This window comes from Cinclus cinclus, chromosome 18 (genome assembly GCF_963662255.1).
Source record: "Cinclus cinclus chromosome 18, bCinCin1.1, whole genome shotgun sequence".
In the NCBI taxonomy this organism is placed as follows: domain Eukaryota; kingdom Metazoa; phylum Chordata; class Aves; order Passeriformes; family Cinclidae; genus Cinclus; species Cinclus cinclus.
In genome coordinates this window covers 2,079,704-2,104,480 of record NC_085063.1, presented here as the reverse complement: position 1 = coordinate 2,104,480, position 24,777 = coordinate 2,079,704, and the positions used below count along the sequence as shown (strand labels likewise).

General features: G+C 40.9%; 2 protein-coding genes across 11 annotated transcripts in view; one reads left to right on the top strand and one right to left on the bottom strand.

The window, feature by feature from the left end:
• Positions 1-69: 69 nt before the first annotated feature.
• Positions 70-2,563, top strand: ROMO1 (reactive oxygen species modulator 1). The gene is made up of 3 exons (XM_062505169.1): positions 70-103; positions 689-819; positions 2,378-2,563. Exons 2-3 carry the CDS (start codon positions 689-691, stop codon positions 2,484-2,486), a joined length of 240 nt encoding a protein of 79 aa, XP_062361153.1. The 5' UTR covers positions 70-103; the 3' UTR covers positions 2,487-2,563.
• A 1,451-nt stretch (positions 2,564-4,014) lies between these two features.
• Positions 4,015-24,777, bottom strand: part of RBM39 (RNA binding motif protein 39) — a 30,647-nt gene continuing 9,884 nt past the window's right edge. The window contains exons 1-14 of one of the 10 annotated variants that reach the window (XM_062505060.1): positions 21,756-21,913; positions 20,791-20,856; positions 20,631-20,684; positions 19,158-19,275; positions 18,394-18,546; positions 17,767-17,904; positions 16,166-16,231; positions 14,955-15,159; positions 14,675-14,752; positions 9,238-9,270; positions 8,156-8,231; positions 7,902-8,007; positions 5,103-5,181; positions 4,015-5,010 (exon numbers count right to left, since the gene is read on the bottom strand). In XM_062505060.1, coding sequence (XP_062361044.1) covers positions 4,910-5,010; positions 5,103-5,181; positions 7,902-8,007; positions 8,156-8,231; positions 9,238-9,270; positions 14,675-14,752; positions 14,955-15,159; positions 16,166-16,231; positions 17,767-17,904; positions 18,394-18,546; positions 19,158-19,275; positions 20,631-20,684; positions 20,791-20,856; positions 21,756-21,841 — 1,359 coding nt within the window. In that variant the 5' untranslated portion in view covers positions 21,842-21,913 and the 3' untranslated portion in view covers positions 4,015-4,909. Of the gene's footprint in view, positions 5,011-5,102; positions 5,182-7,901; positions 8,008-8,155; positions 8,232-9,237; positions 9,271-13,010; positions 13,190-14,674; positions 14,753-14,954; positions 15,160-16,165; positions 16,232-17,766; positions 17,905-18,393; positions 18,547-19,157; positions 19,276-20,630; positions 20,685-20,790; positions 20,857-21,755; positions 21,914-24,777 lie in introns of those variants that run through there. The other 9 variants (XM_062505062.1, XM_062505057.1, XM_062505056.1 and 6 more) reach the window with 9 other exon arrangements.

The window sequence follows — 24,777 nt, the reverse complement described above, 5'->3', positions numbered from 1 at the left end:
CGCGCGACGGGCGGAGCGCGGCCGTTCCCGCCTCTTCCTGCGCGTCACGGCGCGCGCCGGAAGCGGGGCCCAGGCAGGCGGAGGCGCGGTGCGGCCTAGCGAGGTACGGGCAGGGCCGGGCGGGGGCCCGGGCTCGGGTACGGGCGGGGTCGGGGCGCTGGTGAGGTCAGCGCGCGCTGAGGATCCCGGCTCGCCCCCGAGAGCTCTTGCGCCGGACGGCGGGCGATGGCCGCCGTTCCCAGGGCGTCCGCGGCCTGACCCTCTGCTCTGAGTACCCGTCCTGGCCTGGGTTTCCGTGAGGGCGGGTTCACTGCCCGCTCCTCTGCCTCCGAGACCGGCGGCAGCCGGGAAGGACGGACCAGCAGCGGAGGCTCGGTCAGGTGCCTTGTGCGCTGCTCACTAGGGACTGAGAGCACACACGGCGAGGTCTCGAAACAGCCTCGGCAACCACAACGGCGCTCGCAGGAAGTTGTTGAGGGAAGACGAGGCCGTTCTTCGGCCGTTCTTCGTCTCCTCCTTGTCCTTCCTACCTGACAGGCAAGGAAACAAGCCTGGGAGCAGCACAACCCCAGCGCTGCACGCGCCAGAAGCTCTGAGCTGTACAGGCCGACCTGCCAGCCCGGTTTGGTTATGGAAGTCTGTTAGACAAAGCAGTAAATCGATGTGGCTATTGTCCTTTCTTTTTTAGATGCCTGTGACCGTGGGCCCGTATGGGCAGTCGCAGCCCAGCTGCTTTGACAGAATAAAGATGGGTTTCATGATGGGCTTTGCAGTGGGCATGGCTGCAGGAGCACTGTTCGGCACATTTTCCTGCCTCAGGTACGCCAAGGAAACGGCTTCCACAGACAGGGGGTGACAGGGTGATAGCCAGAGAGAAATGGTTATGCTGTGGGGCTGGGAAGGGTTTGGGTCTGATCCTGTGCCAGTCCCGTAAGTGGAACTTTGTGACTCCAGCTACTGTAGTAAGCCCTAGCCTCCAGCAGGTGAGTCTGGTGCTGGCAGGGCATCACCTCTGGCTGCCTCAAATGCCTGGAGGTCAGTTTCACAGACCTTTTCTTGCCTCTTGTAAGGGAGGTTCATGAGGAAGCTGAACCTGTGGAGGATCAGCTCCAGGAAGAACTGGATTAATGGTCTGTGCAGATAACATGTAACCCTCTCCTGGCCCTAAAGCTTCCAGAGGTGCTCTGTAAGCTCTCAGTGTCTGCATCGTGGTTTCTTTGCATGTCCTATGCCCTGCACAGAGGCAGTTTCCAAACTGACCCTGAGTCTGAATGACAGGAGGGTGGGTAGAGCATGGCTGGCATTGGCACAGTCCCACTGTGCAATGGAGACAGTCAATACTGCACCTTCTCCTGGGGCTTGCCAGCATGCTGACATAAAAACAAGCCATGCTTGCTGTTTTGTGTTGCTCTGGCACTGCTGACTGGCTTTGCACATTATCTATGACAAAGCATCACTGAAGTCAGCTCTTTCATACTTTGCAGAACTCTTTCTGTTAAATAGTGTTTACCCGTCATTAAAGAGGGGCAATGATTTGGTAGTGAGGTGAGGGAGGAAAAGGCACAAGTCCTAATCCAGTGGGAGTTTGAAGTTTTCTAATCTCTCTCAGTTCTAAGAGGATAAGCAGCATGATACTGGTATAAGATACATATTTAGGGCATTTGGAACACTCAGTGAGAGTGGATCTGTTGTACTTGAACAACACAGCTACAGTACTTCTGCTGTTCCATTTTTGAGGGTAAAATCTCATGTTTTAAGAATAAAGTGCATGAAATTCCTTGGACCCTAAATGAACTGTAGTGCTTAAAAGCCACATATTACAAGAGTTTATTGAGACAGAACAATTCTTTTTGTTTTAGTCTGACCTCAGGTGAGTGAAAACTGGAGAACAGAAACACCTCTTCAAGTTTCTAGGCCTTTCTGGTGTCCCATGTTAAAAACACAGAGTCAGTAGCAAATAAAAGTTAATTTTAAATTTGTGATATTATAAAGACTGCCACTACAGCTAGAGAGAATGGCAGTACAACAGCTCAGGCAAGTCTTTTTGTACTCTGGGAAGTGAAATACTTGGACAGCTTTTTTTCCCCAGTATTAAGGGTATCTGGGAGACGAGGATGCAAACCTGTTCCTCCTAAAGTTGTGGCAGAAGGTTCCACTGCAGGAAAAAATACACATGGGCCATTGGTGAGGGCCACCCAAGAGCCCCTGCAGTAGCACTGCAGGCAGTCTCTGAGGAGGCAACAGCTGTACAATTGCAGAGATTTAGACTGAAGAAATGTTCAATTTGCAGCCATGAGCCGATTGTCTCAGATGTTTTCTGCTGCATGTCTGTGAGCTTTCAGCTTTTATATAATCCCTGTGGTTTTCTTTATCTCAGGATTGGCATGAGAGGACGAGAGCTGATGGGTGGAGTTGGCAAAACGATGATGCAAAGCGGTGGGACATTTGGGACATTCATGGCCATTGGTATGGGAATACGCTGCTAATCTGGAGCTTGGGATTTATCCCAGAGTGCCCCCATCCAGCCATTCCTCTGCTGTACAATAATAAAGTCTTTAGATACCTGGAAGTGAGAGCTCTTAATGAAACAGCACAGTCCTACCCTCCGTGCTCTGCTGATTGTAAGCATGGTTTTAACAAAATTTCTACTTTCTTCCCATCTCTTATTCCCAAAACAATGAGAATTAATAATTTTTACTACAGCAGTTCCTGTTTCACAGATATAAATACACCACACAAGTTTCTCCCTTTGGTATTTCAGTAGCTCACATTGCCCATGTGTATGTGGAACTGCTGTGTTCCTTCACGCATGCCTGAGTCTAGGAAAGTTAAATGGTGGGTACTTCAGATTAATGATCAAATTTCTGTCCTCTTGCAAAAATAGGTGGGTTGAAGCTGGTCCCATGTCTGAGTTCCAAGTGTCAAGGGGCAGATGCCCTCAATAGAGTAAGGGAGCCAAGGATTCAGGCAGGTCCTGTAAGAGCTATGCTCCCACAACCAGCCTTTGGTTTAACTAACTCTGGTTCAGGTAGTCAGCACTTCCCCAGGAGAGCAGGGGGATCACTCCTGCTTCTCACCAGCCCCAGAAGTGCTGCCTGCAGCTGACCTGAAACCATTATTGGTGTTGTAGTCTTTCATTAGTTGCCTTTTGAAACAGGGCCTCTATCTGCTCCTCTTTTAGTTCTAAGGAAGACACATGAGCAGCAGCACTACTTCAACTGGCACCTGTATAGTCTGGACCTGCTACAAGTACCTTTTCCCCAATTTTTAAGGCAGAAACACAAATTCACCACTCAAAGCCTGTTCTCAGATGAAGCATACCTAGAGAGCAGCTCTACTTCTTCAGCTGTGTTACTATTCCCAGGATCCTGCTATGCTCCCAGTGCCTCCCCACCTTGGCCTTTTGCTTGATCCCAGTTCCTTGATTAACGACAGGCCCTTGCCCCACTGCAGCTCAAGCACAGCTACAGCCCCAGGGGGCTGCAGAGCAGGTCCTACCCCCATAATACCATGGGAACACCAGTAGCATTGGCACCTGCCTCACCTTCACCCACTCCTGAGGAATATTCTGTTCTTCCTACTCTCTCCACCATGGTCTTTTCTTAGTGGTTAAAAAGGCCAGGGAGATGGGACAGGTAGAAAGGGCAAAGCACAGGCACAGGCTCCTAGAAACCATATTGAAAGACAGCGTAACTGACTACTCCACTCCCAGGACTCCCAGCTATTTTTGAAGGATGGGAGTGGAGGCAGGCAGGAGGGGGTCGTCTCTGGACTGAACTTTTAAGCATGCCTGACGTTGTGCCCAGAGCCTCAGCAACCATGGCCACACCACACAGAGGGCTGGGAACAGCTCTTGCACGTACTCTGAGCATGTGATATCCCATGGCATACCTGGATAGTGTGCAGTGGTATCCCAAACACTGGGCATTGCACATCATATATCACTCAGCTCCAGGCCTAAGCACACACTGCTTAAGTGACACTGGAAGAGGAGAGAAATAAAACTTCATGAAGGCCTTTTTAAGAGAATTTTATTTGAGTGGTTCTTACAAAGATTGTTGCAATATGAAAGTCTTTGATAGAAATATCAAGCTGTCTTGTCAAACACACTGAAGTAACCCAAAAATATATTTCAGAGCTCACAGAGCTTAAAAAGAGCAAAGATTATATGCAACCAGAACAAAACACGTGTCTGTATTTCCTACCCATTTTCAGACTTAGCTGAAATCCTTCAGCTCTGCCTCACTGCGTACATGGAAACTCATCTGGAAATGCAGAGATGTTTTGTTTGGAAATTTAGACACACCTCACAGTATTTACAAAGAAACTTTTACAGGTACAATAATCAAAAGTTACCATCAAGAAATAAAACCCTTCAGTCCTCCTATTCTTACCAATTATTCAGCACAAAGCAAGCTGAGTAGCTGTTTGCAGTCAGCCTTCAGTAGCTTTTTGGATTTTCCATTTATACAAAAACACTAAATATGTCCCCTCATCCAGTCTCTCTATGATACTACCCTTGAGCAGATCACCCATATTTAGTGAAATGTAAAATGTCTTTGCTGCATTGAAAGAAAGGCTTGTGAAACATTAAAAGTGTCATTATGTCCCATCTGCCTTTTACAGAGTACTTGTTATCTAAGAGCTACTTCTCAGTTCCTATGGATCACCTTTGTCAATGTACAAGAATTACAAGGCAGAACAAGAAGTCAACAGCTTTGTATACAGTGGAAATGCTAGTTAGGGAGAATGAACACACTGCATTTCTGCTTACTTCATTTTATTTTTAAAGATAGCAGGAAGTGTACACAAAATGACATTAAATCCTTTCCTTTAGTTTTATCTAAATAAAAGATAACTCAATCTTCCTCCAAAAAATACCTATGTACAAAACTGACTAAATTAATCTTCATCGTCGAACAGGAACCAGTAGTTGGGTTGCAGTCATAGAGTCTGGGAAAAGGCTGTGGTATGTTGGAAGAGGTACATACGCTGCTGTAATCATTTTACCTAATCGCAAGAGGGAAAGAAAAAGTAAAATTCAGTGTTTGGTCATTTCTGTAATGGATGACTAAATGTAGGCATCTACCTGGAAAACTCACCTGCAAACCACCTCCCATGCAAAGCACTGACAGCCGCGATGGCAGCAGCAATGGAGGGACATTTGACATACACATTGCCCTGCAAGACAGAACAGTGCAGCCCATGAGGAGCTGGAGACACTTCCCCCAACACTGTTTCTCAGCCACCCCAGACCTGGATGTGACAGAGGCACCCTGCTCCACCAGGCACCCACTGGCATTACTCAGTAATACAGGATGAGCAAGAAGAACAAGAGAAGGGGACAATGGTACTGACACTACTCCACTGTGGCAGTTACTGCAGCATTCAGTTTTTCTAAATAGGATTTTGCAAGACAGCCTAAACATGCATTTGACCAGCAATCACTGAGTCATGGATAGCTGATCTGCTCCTGAGAGCCTTTTAGAAAGAGGATCTAAAGGCTCCTAATCATTAATACCGTGTGAAAGAGAAGAGCACAAGGGGTCTGGCTGCCCCAAGGCAGCTCAGCTGCCAAGGTCTATAAGCCACTAACCTCAATCACATATGCTTCACTCAACATGCAAGCTCACAGCCTGGATTCCACAGGAAACAAGCACTCCCCATTCCCCCAGACGGGAAGGATAAGCAGCACTTCAAGAGAGACTGATACCATAGAAATTCTCCTACATAAACATCAGCACCTCTGTCTTTACTTGACCAAGAACTGAGGCAAAAGGAAAATCCCATCCCAGCAGGGCAAGGAAGAGCCTGAGATGGTTTCCAAGGTGAATGACAGACCGATCTATGAACTTCAGAGACACCTTGAGTTTCCCCATCTGCACATCAAGCACTCTAATGTCTCCCTAGTCAAGAGAACAGCAACAGTCACATCCAACAGCTCCAAGACACACAGATGCCCACAGTACTATGTGGCATTTTTCTGGCTGCCTGCTTAAAAACAGACCATCAGTAATACCCAAGATCAACTCTAGCTGAAACAGCTTTTCCAGGAAAATAGCATATTAAAAAACAGGCTCCAGCCTTTCCTTAGCAGCTTTAGTCAGCCTGTATTAACTCTTCCCACTGCAATCTTAACTCATTCCTTTCTCATGGGGTGAACCTGAGCTTAGGGGCTGGTGAATAAGGCACTAAGCAATCAATTAACACGCACAGTTCTGCTCTCAGCCTCCCCCACAAAGGCATCCCAGCTGCTTAAATGCCCAAATGAGGTGCAGGAACACAAAGCTGTGGTTTTCCTTAACACCCAGAAGCATAGACAGGTACTGAGCCATGCACTCAGCTGGGCCTGCAACTGTTTCATCCACAATAAATCACACCCTCATAAGCCTGACAGCCCTCAGCATGGAAGTCTGTCTGGGACAGAGCCCTGAAGGTACCCAGAATCTAAGCCTGAAATACAGAATGGTACAATGGAAACTGTATCAATCACTATTTTATATCTGGGTCACTGCTGTGCTACTGTGACAAAACAAATTTCATTTTTTATGAAATGTTAACTCATTATATAGTAGCTTATAGTTTCTTCTTTCAAATCCATCTGCTGAGGTGAATTTTGCAGCTCCGTGTGCTGTGAAGCTATGTGAGGTACCTTGAGGGCTGGTGTGGTTTTAGGGGTGGTGTTTTTCCGGGGGGTTGTTCAGTCATTTTTTTTTTGTGTTGGTTGTTGGGAGGGTTTTTTGGAGGCAGGAAGTGTTCTGGGTTGTTGGTTGTTTTGGGCTTTTTCCTGTCAAAGAACACTTCATTTTTTCTAAATAACAAACACATTGTGGGCAATGTTTCTGCCTCTCATCAGTCCAATGGTCCAAGATAATAGCTGTGATCTTGAAGATTACAAGATGCCAGGTAAGGCACCACACTGTTTTATGTGCTAGACCGCAGCTCCTATCTAACCTCTCAGTAGCCCACAAGAAAGGGTTTCAGGTGACATTAGGGCAGCTGCACAAGATAACAATGGTTGGTGAACACCAAGTGCATCACCATGGCAGAACAACCCCACCTAAGCACACCACTAGCAGTGTGGGTCTCAGCCTTATACCTTAGCATGGAACACAAGAGGACACTTCAAGGGTCTGATGGAAAACCCAACTGTGAAACCAAAACCAACTGAAAACTGAACTACTGTTTGGGCTGTGAATTCTTAAAAAAGAAGGTTCAAGATAGTCAATCTATTTACAGACCTTCCAGAGTTTATACATTTTAAGAGCTGAAATACAGAGAAGAGGTAGTCATTCTGGGAATTATGTAAACAAGGTGAAGTCAGAAGAAAAATATACTGGCCAGTTTAAGATGCAGGCATGAATCTGGAATTCAGTCAGCAGCAGCAGTCTTTCTCTTCCCTAGTCTAACTCCAGGCCTTCAGACTGCCCACTGTAAAGCTTTAACATCATGAGTGACCACAGCTGTTTCTAAGCATGGGGTGAGGCACACATTTACCTGTACACTGTAATTCTGTTGGAGCAAGGGCTTGTTCTACTAAAGCCTGTGCTCTAGAAAGAGGGAAGTTCCTGACTTGTGGGAAAGGCACAGCTTAAAGGAAATGCCAAATGGCTGAACTGGTCACTGCTCTTCTATAGGAACTTCAGCTGGGTAAACCTCCAAGGGCAGCACCATAAAACTGCACCTGCACACATCCAGGTTACACATGATTCACATGTGTATGATTCACAATGAATCACAATGATTCACAACAGGAGGGAACCACCTACATTCTGCACAAAAAAAAAAATTTTGGTACAGTTTAGGAAAATCCCCATATTTGTAGTGCTCCCCCTAGACAAAAAAAGAGCAACAGAACTCCTAACATCTGTTCAGTGTCCCCCCTGCAGAAGCAGGCATACCTGAGCTGAGTTTTTGTCAACGTAGATGTGGATAACTCCTCCATGTTTGTTACATTCCTCAATCACATCATCCTTAATTTCTGTGTCCCAGCCAGCTTCTTCTTCACTGTACAGGGGAAGGAAAAACAGGACAGAGAAAACATTCAGAAAAAAATCCACCCCCAAAACCCACTAAACACACCCCTGCAACATTCTGATTTCTTGCATGTTAAAGTCATTGATAAATGCCAAACAGATAATGAGAAATCACTCACGTTTGAGGATTAAACATGTTGGAAAGCTGGAAGCACTGTGTTGCAAGTGGCTGTACAGAAGCAGCTGCAGCCAGAACTGTTGTAATGGGAAAAAAAAAAAAAAAAAAACAACAACAAAAAAACATTAGCATATCTAAGAATCTGCTATGCATGGCTCTGATTTATTCAGCACAGTAACAACAGCTCTGACTAAAGAGAAATTGTAGGCAGGAAAGCAGAACTCAGAACCAGACACTACTGATGATAGACACATTTGAACTGATCAATACAAAAAACCAGCATATTATAAATCACAGTTGAAATGAAAAGTAAAAATATAATCATGTACATTGGTTTTGGCATATTTTCCATTTAAACATTAAAAGACATACATTTAAAATGTCTGCCTGAGTTGGTATGTCAGCAGCACCTTTAATATTTTGATCCTCATGGAAGCCCAGCAGCAGCTCAGGGCAGTACTACCCCAGCTGACTGCACAGCAAAGGACAGATACCTTGGGGAATTCTTAAAACCTGTTTTAAGCATGCTGAATTATGCTTCAGAAGTGTACACTTTCATCCCTTGAAAATGCAGATAAGTAGGAAACATTTGAAAACTGAAACTGCTCTTTCCCTATTACTGTGAAATTATTACTTGTCATTTATTGCTGCTTATCATCTCAGTACATTGTATTAAACACTGTCCCACAGGCTGCTGTCAGTGGACCCACAATACAGTTCCCTCTCCCATGCACTTCAGACATTGAGGGTTCTGGAGTCAGATAATGAGCAACTCGGAGACAGTAAACCCAAACTCCTGATTCTCGAGTGACCCCTCTAAGGCAGGGAGAACACTCCTAACCCAACCACAAATACCAGCCCACACATTTTCTTGGACTAGGGCATGGCTGGGGAATGTTACCAACACTGGAGGAAAAGCCACTAAGAATTTTCAATCAAAAAAGTCAATCACAGTATGAATCCCCAGAGACACTTAACAGGACAATTTCTCAGGTATGGGCAAACCCTATACCAGAAGCATTTCCCCTATAGACACCTGAAATAAAACCTACTAATTACAAGTCATATCAAATGCTAGTTTACCTTCATTCTGCTGAGAAAGTCTCGTTTGTAAATCTAAAGAAAAATACAGAGAGAAGTTAATTAGTATGCTTGCTAGCATCACTGTATCATCACCAGCCAGCCAGGTTGTTCAGCTTGTATTTCTGTGGTTAAGAGCTTATTCCAGTCTCACTGTTCCTTTCTAGTTGTGAGCAGTTTCACTAATTTCAGCTTCTCCTATGTACTTGACAGATTCCATGACCACAAAGCATTTTAAAGAGAAACAATACCTTAAAAGGGCAGACATGACCATGTCCTTTAATTCAACTTTTCACTCATCACTCCCAACTTGCTTTTGCTGTAATTTTGAGCTCTTTGAAAGACATGTTTTACTCTATGACAAATTAATTACAGCATTTCTGACACACATTAGAGGTGTGACATCTTTACTACCAGAGAGCAGTTAAGCACACAGCTATTCAAACCTGACATTCTTAAAGCAGTTTTCAATTTTACTTCAAGTAGAATAAGGCAATGCTTCATCTACTATCCTTTCATATAGGTGGCATAATGATACAAGTAACTTCAGTATTTTTCAAATTCAAAGCATTTTCAAGTGTTCAGAACATGTAATTTGCCTAGAAAACATTATTTAGTTGTTTAACAACATCATTATTTACTTATCATCATACACTTGTCCCAATTCAAAGTGAAAAGAGCAAACAAATGCAGACTTTCTAGCCAATTCCAAGTACATTACTTTAATACTTGACATTTTTGAACTAACAGAAAACTTCAGAATTCAAAAACTGTAAGCATAAGCCCCTTCAATCATGGTTCCATTTAACAGACACTATGTGTGAGAAGAATGAAGCAAACCATTGCCTTAATTCACTCCTTTAGAGAGCAGCAAAGTGATGAGAACCAAGTAAGCTTCCAAGCTTACCTGGAAATACCTGAAGGCCCCACAAGTACCAACATACTTTTTCCTTTTCTAATAAAACCTCCTCCACAACATTGAAGAACCAATAGGAATAAATGCTTTTACTCTAGATTTTCCTCATGTGCCTTTCCAATCCCTTGCACAGAACAACATCCACTGGGAACCATACTGAAAAGCAAGAGCTGAATGCTGAGTTGTAACAAGAGCTCCCTATGTTTGGCATGTTTTCCATACAGATCTGGACACAAACACATCAAGTCCTCACCCCCACAGAATGAGAAATATCACAATAGCTAAGGCTGCCTTAGCCTGTACTCTTTGCAGAAAGTGCATGGTTTTGGCCAAATCTGTAACTAATTACCTAGTTAATTAATACTCACTCTTTTGAAAACAAAGGCACTTTAAAGAAATTCACAAATATCTGAATTCCCTCTATTTAGATGAGGACAAACTTTTTCTCCTGCAATTATAACCCATCACGTCCAGTTGAACTTATCTATGTGGGTCAGCTTGGAGCCCTACAGCCAAATGCTCCAGAACTCCTGCACCTAACATAGTAAACCTGCACATATTATCAATGCAAATTCTGTCCAGGGCCAAGTAAGATCTGTTCTAAACACAGCAAAGTCAGCTACCACTACCTTGTGCAACAGTTTCATAGGTTAATTATCTACCACCTTTAAAACATAACCTGCTGCTCACCCAATCTTTTATCAAGTAACCGGATTCTCTTGTTGTTCATGACTAAAGAATGGTCCTTTCCTCTGACTTCTAAAATAATCTGGAATTAAGAAACTGTCACTCTTGACTGACAACTCATGATTCCCTACATAGTTTTAAATAGTATGTGGAAACTAAAATTAATACATCTGTCAAATTCATATCCAAGTAACTTTTTCAGCTTCATGTTCTTGTGTATCACCTGTAAGAGCAACAAGTTTAGCATGATTGGAGTACATGTTTAGTGTACAGAGAAAGAAGAAATATAGGCCTATCTATCAAATCACTTTGTGTCTTAGAATAAAAAGATTATTTTGAAATCCAGATAGCTTTAAGTAGACCAAAGCCTGCCAAGTATTGCCCAGTGTACCGGGTCATTTACTTTGAACAGAGGCCAAATGGAGGTCCAGGATGATAATACATATCCCTCCCCCCTTCCTCTTGAAGCACACCATCTCAAGTTTTTTCCATAAACAGACAGCTCCTTCCACAAGTAAGGAATGCTTTGTCCCACAAAGCATTAGAAGAATGTTCTTTAGGCTGATTATTTTAAATTTCCTATGTTCAGAAAGAGAACAGCTACAACTGTTCAGCTTCAAATTCTTTTTCCTGCTGGAATTTTCTCCATAGCAATAATGGCCAAATCCTCGAGTGTTCCCTAAACCTGATTCTTTACCTTCCCTGCTTTAGTTTGATTGATGCCCTCTCAAAGATGGATTATCAGAAGTGTTTGTAGATTTATACATTACACCTCAGATGCTCAGGTGTACTCGCCTCTATGAACACAGCTGATATTTTAACAATGCATCATGCTGCCAGGTCATATTCTGGCATTGATAAACTGAAGTATTCAGAGATTTTTCTCCTCCTTGGCCATCTTTTCACTGCTAAGCTCCCAGGTGTGATTGAAATTTGATTTAACCCTGAAGAGGTGAACAAAAAAACAACACCCCAAGAATTTCTCATCAGTAGCACTAACACATGATTCACTTCATTCCTATTGCTGACTATTTTCATTCATGTAAATACTATGGAAGACCAGCCCAACATCTGAACTTTGGTCTTAACAACAGCCTCCAACTTTCCCAGCTTTCACCTGTAAAAAAAAAAATCCTTTTTTCTCCAAGCCAGCTTCTTGACACATCTTTTATTTCCTATATTACCCATTTCTCCAGTTTAATAATGTCCAAATGATAGGAGTATAAAGATCAGCAAGAAGCTGCTCCTCCTCTGCCAAGGAAAGGCAGTTTTATCAAAGACTGTTGGTCTTTAAATGCAGTTTCTGACAGTATGCTGTACTTTCATAATATTCTCCACTTTACCCTTTAGTATGACTTCTGAAGGAGCAAAGTCTAGTCATCAGCTATATACCATATCATGGACTTAAAATGTTTATTGACAATACTAGAGATGAGACCTCACGCTTCACACATGTATTACATCACTCATTTAATGGGAGTTTTACTCTGAACTGCTTACATTAGCCTCTTACTTTTAGCTTTGTTTCTACCTTGGGAGTAATTTTCTTTTTTTATTTTTGAACTACATATTCCTAGCTTACCTTCTTCAAATTCCAAACTTTATGACCCGTATCCTCACTAGAAATTGAGGCAACAAAATACATAGAAACATCTTGGGAGTAGTTCTTCATACACCTGTGTCCCACTTTTTTTTTTTTCCACTTCAGGAGTTGATACACCTTCATCCATTGTTTTCATGACTTTTACAATGTATAACTCAATCTGTTTGGCAGGAAGTTATCAATTATCCTTTTATTTGTTTCCCAAACTAAAAATATTGTTTTATTATCAGTCCTTTTCCCTATTCTTCATAGGCTGTATGGTCATTCCTTATTTCTTTTGAGGTAGCTGATCACCCAGGTTTAACATGGAGCCCACACTAAAGGGGGCAGGACTTTTTCTTTCTCTAGAATACAGATCCAACACAGGATTAACATTGTGAAACAGAAGAAACTTTTCACATCCTGCCTGTTCAAACACACAAGTTGCTCAGACCAGATGATTTAATTGCCTTGTTTCTTCAACCATCAGTTAAACCTGTTTGTGTATCCTTCCACTTATATGTGAGCAACTCATGATCTCTGAAGTCAATGGTCATTTCTATTCTCATCCATAGTATCTTCATTACTTACCAAATTGAGTTTAAAATAGCATCCCCTCTTCATGAGTCTGAGTGTTTGATGAAGAAATTTGTCGGATATCACATCCAGGAATATCTGGGCCCCACCATTATTACTAGCAATTCTTCTCCAATCTGTATCGGGGAAGTTAAAGTCTCCCACAATGACATAATTCCTGGTAGTAATTTTCTCTAACAAGAGTAAAGAGATCTTTAATCCATAACCAAATCTCACTTTGGGGATAGCTCATGACTCTATGGCAGCAAAAAGCTTTATCTTTTTCCAAAGTTACTCAAGTTGCACAAGTCTGCATTATTCCTTTTGTACAATACAAGTGGAATGAACAATACTACCCCTACAACCTTTGTTTCTACAGTTGCTAAACATGTATATTCTTCTAACACCTGTATTCAGCCTCATCATTTATTTCTCTGCAGCCATGTTTTCTCATGCTGATTTCATCCTACCTGAACCATTCAGCTGTGTCAGACATTTTTGGTCATGTTCTTGATTTAGCGAGCTTGGATTTTTTTGACCTTGTTTGCTTCAAACGCAGGGGAGGAAAAGGACAGGTGGTTTTTTTTAAACACTTCCCATTTCTATTTGCCAACATCTATTTTTACACAAGACTGCCACACCACTTTATAACCATTAATGCTGATCTAACTTAAGAGGTGGTTACATTTCGGTCTCTTTCTGGACTAGATAAACATTCTTCTCACCACTGTACATTTTTCATCCTTCTCAAACAGACAACCAACATTTTCCTGTCACTGGCCAGTTCCTTTTCCCTCTAAGGGGACATCTCTAGAACAACTATTATATTCTTTAAGCAACTGTCTACAGCTTCGTATGTATGCTCTTCCTAAGACTGCACCTGACCTTCCAGTAACATGATTCAGGCCTATCTTACTAAATTTGAATTACTTCTATCACAAGCTCTGCCAGAAGGCAAACAACAATGCCACCTTTTCTTTGCTACTCTCCTGACATTTCCCATACATTCTGGCATCTGGTTATTTGTGACATTCAGGTCTTTTCAACTGCTATGACAGTTTCATATCTTTTGTTCATAGTATTAATCAAAAATAGCAAAAAAAAGAAACCTTCAGGGAGGTTATTCCCTGCTCTGGTTCTGAAGACCCCATGAATAGTTTGTTTTTCAGGCCAGCTATGAACTAAGCAGCAGCAATCATACCCCTCAGCCTCATTCCAGCATACCCACCTGCAGAATACACACACAACTACAGCCAAACCCTAGCAACACACATACTCCCTGACATAAAATGTCTTTCCTCACAAGGACATATGCTGTAAAAACACTGCTGCCATCTTTGTGATGCGTCCCCCAAAAAGTCCTAATAAACTTCCTGCCCCTCTTACAGCTCTGTTTTTTTAAAAGAGGTCGATCCCCTTACCAATTCTGAGCCTGCCATTTTTAACAGTCAACACTTCTACTGCAGTAGAACATACAAATCCCCATTAGCACAGGGAACAGTGAAGAGATAAAGGTTTGGGATGAAAAACAGATTTGGAAAAATATGCAAAGTGAATCACACCCATCCAGATTGTGATATACTGTCACTAGTTTTAAAAGACAAAAAACCAGTTAAGTACCTCCTGTTTCAAATTTAAAACGTGATTTAAAAAAATACATACAGGCTGTAATTTCTTACCTGTCACAGCTCCAAAGGCCAAAGACCCGCTCATCTGCAGAGCCTGCTGTGCAGCTGGAGGAATCTGCAAACCAGTACCTGGAACAGAACAGAGAGACCTTGGAGCAAGCCCTTTCACTCAGTTAGGGATGCAAAACAGAAGTATCAGAAATCTTCCTGTTGTCAAAAGATAAAAACGAACGTGCATTTAAAAGTTGCATACACTGATCCTAACATTCTGTGGAGTGTTTTAATTAAAATTCTTCAGAGTTCTTCACACACTTGTTATCCAGCACTGTACCTTCTGCAAGTCTTGCCATTAGCTGAAGGCGACCAGTTGTTCCCAAGTCAATTCCAGTCCGTTCCAACTCATCACTGTCCAAAAAAGAGCTAGCACTGGAAGCATCAGTACGCTCAGTTACATGTCCAACTTTCATTGGCCTCCCAGCCAGCTCAAATCCATTAAGTTGTTCCAGGGCCTTTTTGGCACACTCAGAGTCTGAGAACTGTAGATTGGAAAAACAAATTCAGTAATACTTGCCTAAAGGACTCAGCAACACTTCTACTGTATGTAAAATCCACAATTACACAATTAGGAGAAACCCTGTAAGATAATAGGAACAAGCTAACACAAATGTGCTTGGTATTTTTCATTTAAACCAAACACCCGCATAGTTTGGTATTTACTTTCTCATAGTTATGTACTATGTATTTAAATGTATTGTTGAGGCTATAGCATCTAGATACTGCAATCAACAGAAGTCATAGCTGCAGTTCTCCTTCAGGAGTGACACTCAATTCCTTTGCAACCTTACAACTGCCATAGTATTTACTAGTTATTCCTAACAGATGTTCTGCTTTATGCTGCGAAACATCAAAATAAACATACAAGCATTTTATCAGTGTTAAATACATCAAGTATGAACTATATAATAAATGTGGTTTCATTTGTGTCCATGTGCCAGAGGTCCCAGCTGAGACTTTTTTCCCAATGACAAATTGCCAGGTCAGTCAAGAAACTCAAGTTCACAAAATTGTGTACCTGAGGGTAAAGAGGAAAGATGTTTTCAACTGAAAGTTTCAGCCTCTAAGATTTTATTTCCCCTAAAAAGTTCAAATTCAATTATTTTCAGCTATTAAAAAAAACAGTCTTTACTAGTGTCTTTGCCTGCAGAAGATAGCATTTGCTTTTGCAGGCACACTAACTGCAAAATAAACTATTCTCACCTAAACACATTTATTGCTCATGCCCAGACAACTGCCAGAAGCAAAGAAAAACGCCAGTGCTGCATCCTGCAACATGACACTTCTAAATTAAGATATACAGTTTTCCAGTAGCAGTTCAGTAGCTCCTATGCATATGCAGCAAATTTAGATTATGTTCAGTTCATTATGTTTAGATTGCTACTATATAACCACACAGATATACATAGGAAAGTTCATCTACAGAGATATTCTCCTACATGGGAAGGTTACACTCAGAAATTGTCTAAGAAACCTGGCAATTCATACCGTAATGAATCCATATCCTTTTGAGCGTCCAGTTTCACTGTCCATCATGAGCTGAATACTTTCAATCTAAAGATAAGAATAAAGCTCTGTATTATCAGACATTTTGGAACAAACCCCAAGATACCAGAACACAACATGAAAACAGCCCTGTCAAATACACACACAAGAACATGAAACTATTATTATTTTTTTAAAATTAGTTTCTTTTTCTTATTCCTTCCTCATTTAAAAATTAGCATACAGGGAGCTAAATAAGTACTTGGATAGTAAGACAGAAGCAGGTAAATATAAGGGTTTCGAGCTCATCTACAAGTCCTTGGTCCTGATGCAGAATTCTAGCAGAATGAGGATACAGACATGGTCAGATTGTAACTGAAACACATTGATTGTGGCACCTCATATGGTGAGAATCTCCATTTTACAAGCTAAGAAAAGCAATGTGCACGACTGACAAGGGTCTTTAAGAAAAAGCTGTATATTTTAATAACTATTGGTAAATAGGAACTCCTAGAAGTTTACAATTGCTGAATTTAAAATACATCACTGAGTTATCCATTAGCCATAAAGTAGCATTGGGAAGGACTGCAGTATAGGGAGTAAGAAGGAAAGATCTTCACAGGTCTCCATGTGAGTCTCCTTAACTACCTTAATCCTATTGCCAGACCTTGATGGAAAAAAACAACCCCAAATCACCAGAAGAGCAGCCATGTGGATTAAAATTTAATCAATTGTAGCAATTTTTCAGGGGTTTGCACAAGAGATTTAAAGGGATATGCATACTGAGTCTGAGTAAAGCATGTGAAAAGCATTTGCTATATGTATATGAGGCAGAGTTCATATCCAAGGACAGCAGGAAAAACCCTCAAACATTACAGACTTCCTTTTACCCATCTAAGAACCATGTTGAATATCTAACTTTTCCCCTACCTAAATGATATATACCCCAGTACCGCAGCACAGTAGGGCTAACATACTGTAACTCCACAGAAAACTTTAGGTTTTATCTATTCACTTCCATAATTATCTCTACATAAACTTGTTACCATGCTGCATCCTGCTGCCCAATGCTCAGGAGTGAGAATGGGACCAAGTCAGAGCTGTATATACGTACTGCCAATTCATGGTTTTAACATTAGCTAAAGCTGCAGCAAAAAGTCATCAGAAACAGATGACAGACAGTACTGTTCTCAAAGACCTCAGCCCCAGTTCTGTGTTTTGTGCTTTAACCTGTGAAATGGGGCTCCTATTCACAATCCTGAAAGGGAAAGTTACTACAAGTTGCCAGAGCAGGATACAACAAAGAGAATTTGTCTGGTTTCAGAGTATTTTTCCCTGCTCCCTAATTTCAGGTATTCATTGAATTCTGAACTTTCAAAGACCTGCCAATCAAATTCACTGGACACCACCACAAATCCAAGTTCTCATCTACTCTCCAACACTACCCACATAGCTAAGGCCTGTGGATGCATGGGCGCAGCAGTGCAAGAAAGACACAAGGGTTTTGTGAGATGAAGCTGAATTATTTCTGGAAGCTGACAGTGCTCTACAACTAAGCTAGGTTATTCAAATTAACTAACACAACATGCCAAAATAAAGTTTACCCTGCCAAATGGCTCGAAAATTCCTCGAAGCATATCTTCAGTTATGTTGAAGTGTAATGATCCCACATAGAGTCTCATAGGACCAGCACTGCCCTTCTGCAGATTATTTGCCATTGCTGCTGCTCTGTTTTTCTCTGCCTGAGGAGAAAATAAAAATTCACCTTTGATAAGAAATTAATTTTAAAAACCCTAACATAAGAAGTATCTATCAGACCAAAGTAGAAGATTCATCAAACATACAGAAGCTGATCATGCATGATCTGCAGTCTATTTATCAGACTTGAACTGAAGAGCTACAAAAGCCAAGACCATGACCAAGTACAGAAACAGATTCCAAAAGTCTTCCAACTGAACAACTTCATGCAGAATTCTGGCTTCTACCTAGTAAATTATCTGGAATACATACACAATATAGCCTTCACTTTTGTAACACTGTTACTTTGGATCATTTTAATTTGCCTGTTATCCATGGAAAACAGAAGTCCATTACCACTAGCTTAAATAATCATCCTTGTTAAAAGTTTTCCAAACATTCAGTGGTAACCAAATTTTCAAACACTATGTTTCTCATCAAGATACAAGAGGCATAACTCTGCATGAACAAAAATGTGGTTTACAGTTCCTTACCTGTGATGCCTGTACTATAATAGGTACACCCAGGACTCTCTGTCCAGTCAGTCCTATTGCCAAGGGCACTGAACTAACATCAACAAATTCAACATAAGCAATTCCCTTTGAACGTCTGGAATTTCTATCTGAAATCATTCGCACATCACGAACCTGAAAGGCAAGAACACAGACAGAAATACTTTTAGAGAAAAAGGGAAAAACCTAATGCAGCTTATTTCTCAGACACATTAATACAGAGAATCATTTGCCAAGCCAACAGCTTTAATTCTACAGCAGCAAACACCCTTTTTTAAGAAACATATCCCAGAGGCAAGCTAGCATTAAAACTGCTGTTTTGCTTTTGTATGTGACAGAACTTGCAGCACTCTAAAGCCTTACACCAGAAACTTACAGCTGATAGAACAAGTCAAGTTTTTCCAACTTAGAAGTTACATGAATTTTCAAATTACACTACAACTGACAGACCTATCTGAAAAAAAATATAAAAAATGAAGTTGTTTGAGTCAGAATTGCATCAACATGCATTCACATTAACAATGTGAATCACATTAACATCACATTAACAATGAACTACTAAGAAACTACATTTTTGTCTTCAAAGCTTTTAATAGTTAGTTCATTGCTAATCCCCCTTTGCACAGGTATAGGAAGCTCCAGAAAGCCTCATGCTTGCAATTCTGAAAAATTATTGAACCTGTACTTAAGTATTACTAGGAAAGCTTGAGGCAGAATTCAGAATGACTAACTTCCCTATCAATTACCTTCCCTACTGTGGAGAAAAATTCTTCTAGGTCTCTTGGTCGAATTCTTGCAGCCAACTGCATGCAGAACACTGTTCGAGCATCCCTCTCCTCAGGGGTAAGATTATCAATTGGTTCTCTAAAAAGAGTAAAGTTCAGTTAAAAAAATCAGCTGGATTAAGGTAACGCATCTCTGGACTACACATGAAACACTAAATAATTAGTACTTCTGTCTGATGGGAAAACACATGCTTGATGTATTAAAAAAAAAGTCAGAATTAAGTACTATATAGAATACCAAATATTAACATGGTAACTTATAACATGACTGAATATACTATTTCAACTGTGAGCATCAAATATTACTGGAAAATTATAGTTTAGGTGCAGAAGCATAAACTAAACAGAGGCACCATTTTGCTACTGTCCAGAACCAGTACCAGGTACCACTATGAAGCTTGCATGTCCTTTTCATCAAAAATATGGAAGGACAAGAACACAAAGGCAAACACGGTGAACTAGCACAGACTGGCTGTCCAAATACTCAGACAAGCAGTGTGAGCTAGGCTTTGCCAACTCACTTCTTGCATTTTCCCAGTCACTTTGGAGTCACTACAGCCACAACATACAAGACTGACTACCATGTAAACAGAACTCCAGGTCCTCATTTCATAGTTTCAGCTAATTAACCCATAAAGAAGTACGAATAGTGAATTACTTTGAACCTTGACATATTAAGAATTAAAATAGTTTTATTTCAATACTGAACTATTAGCTGAAATTAGATGCACCACTTTTAGTGTATTAAAGCTTCAAATCTAAACAGATATGACTTGTGCTCAAGCACAAGTTACACAAGAAGTAGCATGGTGGATGGACTGAGTTTCCAGCCATGTAGTATGTATTTTATTAAAATAATCACATAGATGTTAATCACTGAGAAAACACAGTAAAAAATTAAACTGAATTATCTCAGTAAGTTTGCCAGTCATTGAAAAACAAAATGAGATTAGTTAAATTTAACTGCATTAATGTAAGAGAATAATCTCATTACCAGGTATCTAAATCCTATTCCCTTAAATGAGAAGCCTAACAATGGATAAGCAGCTCCTAGACTGCAGAGGCCTATAGCCTCTCAACAAATAATATGAATGGACAGAAAAAAGAAGCATTCATACTTTCCCATTCCATACTCAAGATTAAATACAATTTAGCAGAAAACTAAATTTAAATCACAATTAATGGGGGAAAGATTGAGAATACAGAAACACAAAAAGTAAACAAATTGAGACTTGTTTTGCAAACTGACATTATTTACAACCTTTTATGACATGGGGAGAAAGCAACATATCAGTGCTCTTCTCACTGACTTTCTGAATGAATTCCAGCAGTTTTTATAAGCTGGAGAGCAAGTAGTCATACATTATTTCACCACCACTTTTCCAACTCCAACTGGACAAAACCAAACAAACTCAAACACACAAAGAGTCATACCTAACAGGGCTTTTGTCTTTCCTGAAAGGACTTTTGCTTCTGGAGCGACGTCTGCTAAAAAGAAAGATCAACAAGATTACAAGAAAACCTTCCAATATACCACCCCTGGTTCTCAACAAAACCTATTAATGATGCAATGAAAAACAGAAAAGCCAAAAACCTTAATTTGATGCTGTGAGGCAGACCAATCTTCCCTCTGATGGCACTGTTGAATTTTGGACCAGAACTACAGCAAGAAAAAAAGACAAGACACCTGAGTACTTGAATTCAAGATATCCTGTCTGTAGTAACATCACACTGCAAGTGCTCACCCACCCTTGCCTCTGAACTTGTAAGCATTTCCATTAGTAGCAACCACGGCATGCACAAGATTATAAACTGGTTATCAATACATGCAGCACTTCAGATCCTAAGGCACAGAATATGATCCCCTATCACTTTCACCAACATCACAAAACCCCAGAATATGCAGGACTCTTCATGAGCCACTCAGCCATGGCACATTTGTATGTGTAAACTATTCTGAGCTACAGTTACTGTTATAACCATTTTCACCTTTTTTTTTTTTCTGTCCACATGCATATTCTACATACTGATGACTGCAAAGCATAACATTCACAGCCTAGAACTCAGCCTCAGAGCTGTATGCCAAGTGGCACCGGCAGGATTACTTGTTAAAGAGTGTAGCATTTTAAAATCAAAAGTTTCATTAAATTTAAGGTGCAAGACCAAACCAAAGTAGCTCCATGCAGACACCTGCAAGGGACACATTCACAAATATTCTCTCAGCTCTCACCACCAAAGTGGTTCAAGTATGTAAATGAAGCTTCCTTAAAATTCCTAATGGCATCAAACCAGAGAAGCAGTGAACCCAGCTGTCAGCTGTATACAGACATGTAACGACAAAAGGAATCCAATCTCTTGACTGAATATAATTCTCCAGGCATCACAGAGTCTGTTCAAACAAACTAATCTGCCTTTTGTTTAAATGTTAAGAACAGTCCTCTTGCTAGTTAATGGGGCACCCAGGAACAGACTCTGACACGAGTAGCAAGATTCATCCTATGTGTTCTCCCTGACTTTGATCTCCTGATAGAGAGTTGTTCAAAAGGCAAAGAACAACACCTGTTAATATTCTTCCTGTATCTCCACCAAGCGCAGAGGCACTGCTGCACAGACTGAATACTGTGCACTGGGCTTTGGTTTTCCATCTGTACACAATTGATTCTTTCTGCTGTCGCTACAAATTGATGTGAAACACCCTGAAAGACACGGCAGGCTGAAGACATTAAGTAGTCTTTCACTAAATCCATTTGGCCACGCAATTTGTCTGAAAAACATCTTCTTACTCCTCAGTGGAGCAGTAATACTTATAGTTAAACTCAGCATCCACCACAAGGAGGAGGATGCCCATTTTTTAAACATGTCATGACACAGGTAGAAGCAGTGGGCCAAGATCCAAAACCATGCTGGCCAGGTTAAAGCAAGGGAAATATGGCCCTGTACAGCACTGGAAAAAAAAATAAAGAAAAAGACCATTTAGAAACTACTTATTAAGAGAAGATAACTACTTATTAAGAGAATATATGACATAGAACACAGGTACATGTGGAGATGAGATCAGTATTGATCAAAACCAGACTTTATTTTGCCTAGGATAAATTACTCCATTCCCCTGCTCAAGTCCAGACAAATTATTGCTGGGAGTGGCCATTCACAGTGTTCAGTATCTATAGGACAACTGCCAAAAGCTGTATCTAGAAATACTGGTACTAATTTCAGAGACTACCTTCTTATCAGACATGGCATTACCTTGCACCTTCACATCTGAAACATGGTGCTCTCCACTGCAATTCAAATGCAGTCAGAAAAACCAAGTACAGTGATTCCAGAATACGAGCATGCAAACCAACTAGACAATATAATAAAGACCGTGAGTTTTCAAAGAAATGGTGAAAGAAATATTTTAAGTATTTGTCTACCTAATGAATAACAAAACCAAAACACAAACACAATTGAGAAGTAACAGTTTTCAAATGCATGCACAAGGGGGGAGGGAAAGAGAGAGGAAAAAAGGGCAAGGAAAACCCACAACCCACCACAACATCAAAAATCTCCATTTTCACTCCTGACTCATACTAATCTTATTTACAGAACTCCATGAGAGCAACATTAAGAAATCCCAGACCACTGAAACAGACCAAGCAGAAAGCTGCCTAGGACAAGTTGAGAGCCCAAGTTACCTTCTCAAAATCTCTTTTCAACAGAATTCTCCCTGTGTTTTTTTTCTAAGCAGACTTGCTTGTAAAGCTGTAGATCTCAAGTAAAGCTTCTTCTTTGCTTCTATTGTCTCTACAATTGTTGCCCAGTTCCTGCTAACTTGTACGGAAGCACCATGTCACAAGCCATTAATCTGTATGTCTAGGAGTCACCTTTCTAAGCCAAAATCCTGTGTGCAGCCACATCACACACTTTCACAAAACCTGCGTGATGTCAAGTGGCCCCACAATGGTTCGGTCAGAACACAGGCAGCAAGTTATCAGCTTTTACCTGTTCATTCATATTCAAGACTCCAACAAAACAATGCCAGACAAGGCAAACCAAGTCCAGGAGAATCACAAGGAACTTTCAGTTGTCAGTGTAATAAATATGTTTTCCTAACAGCTTTGTCTAAATTCTTGGTTTCAGAATAGAAACAGGATGGTCTAAGTGACTTCTACTGTATGTTAGCAGCAGCTGGGATTTGCCTGACAGATGTCTGATCAATCTAATCAGACAAGTTCTTTCTCCTAAAAGACCTAATGATACACTATGTAACACTTAAGGGACAACATATGTGAAAATAACATGAGAAAAAAATCCCTGTGAATGCTAAGCAATGCAAGCCAGTCACCTAGTTTTAATCTTATTTTTAAAAATTAAAGCATTTAACCACAGTTACAAGCCTAAAGTGAGCAACTTGAAGTTTTCAGGTTCTCAGTAACACTTGCTTCTCCTTTTCCTTTAGAACTACCTAAAGTTTTTTCTCACTATTGCTGAGATGCCTCATAACTGCTCCCAGGAGCAAAAACAACTCAATTTACAGATATCAACTTGAAAATGAGCCTTTATAAAGCTCATGAAAAAGATCACAAGGAGGAAGAAGAGTAAAAAATAAGATAAAATAGGAGCCATAAAGCAATTTGATCTGGATGCTGCAGTCAGCTACAGCCCTGTCAGCAGTAATGCCAACCCAGAACCACTGTAACAGCCCCACAAGGAGAGATTCCAGAAACAAATTCTCCAGCCAGTAAGAGTACTCTGGCAGTCACTTCTGAAACACTGAGCTTATGGCACTGATACAGAGATGACTTCTCCAAATGAAAGCTCAGTATTGGTAGATCCAAAGGTGGCTGGTGATGTGGGAGGCTTTATCTCTAAAGTTTTTGTCCCTCTGAAATTCAGCATCTGTTGTACAGATTTAAAGGTGGGTCTCTGCATTTTAAGAGCCTTGAACTCTTCACAATCACATTTTCTTTGGTCCTACTCTTTCACACATTTAGAGCCAAAACTAGAATTGTGGAATTACATTAGCACGTTTAACATTTTAACAGGACCATTCACCATCTGCAACTGAATTACAGCAACTGCTTGCTGATTGTCAACAGTCAGCACCAAAGCTTCTGGGACACACATGCTTGCCCTATACCAGTCTTCCAAAAAAGCATCTAAACACACTGCAGTTCTACTTGGTTAAATGAAAGCAATGATTTGGCAACTGAAGGAGTGAACAAACTATGAAATGAATAAGCACAACTCTCAGAGCATACTACATTATCCCTGCTTCTTGGTCACTGTGTCTCAACACCAGAGGAATCACCCCAAACAGCTGTGGGACAGTGTCAGGATAGCAAAAGACCCTTTCCAACTACTTACCTTTCTGGCATTAGAACAGGAGTGGGTCATTGTAGTAACATCAATACTTTCAACCTCTACTTGCAGAAATTATTTTGGAAGACCAGATCATTGGAACTCCCAAATTTCTCCAGGTGAAAAACCTTCTCACCCAGTGACAACAAGAAAAAGAATAAAACCCTCCAACACAGCAGGAAGAATGCAGCAACTCCCAATTACAAGACGAGACAAAGGACATCCTCTCCACACAACA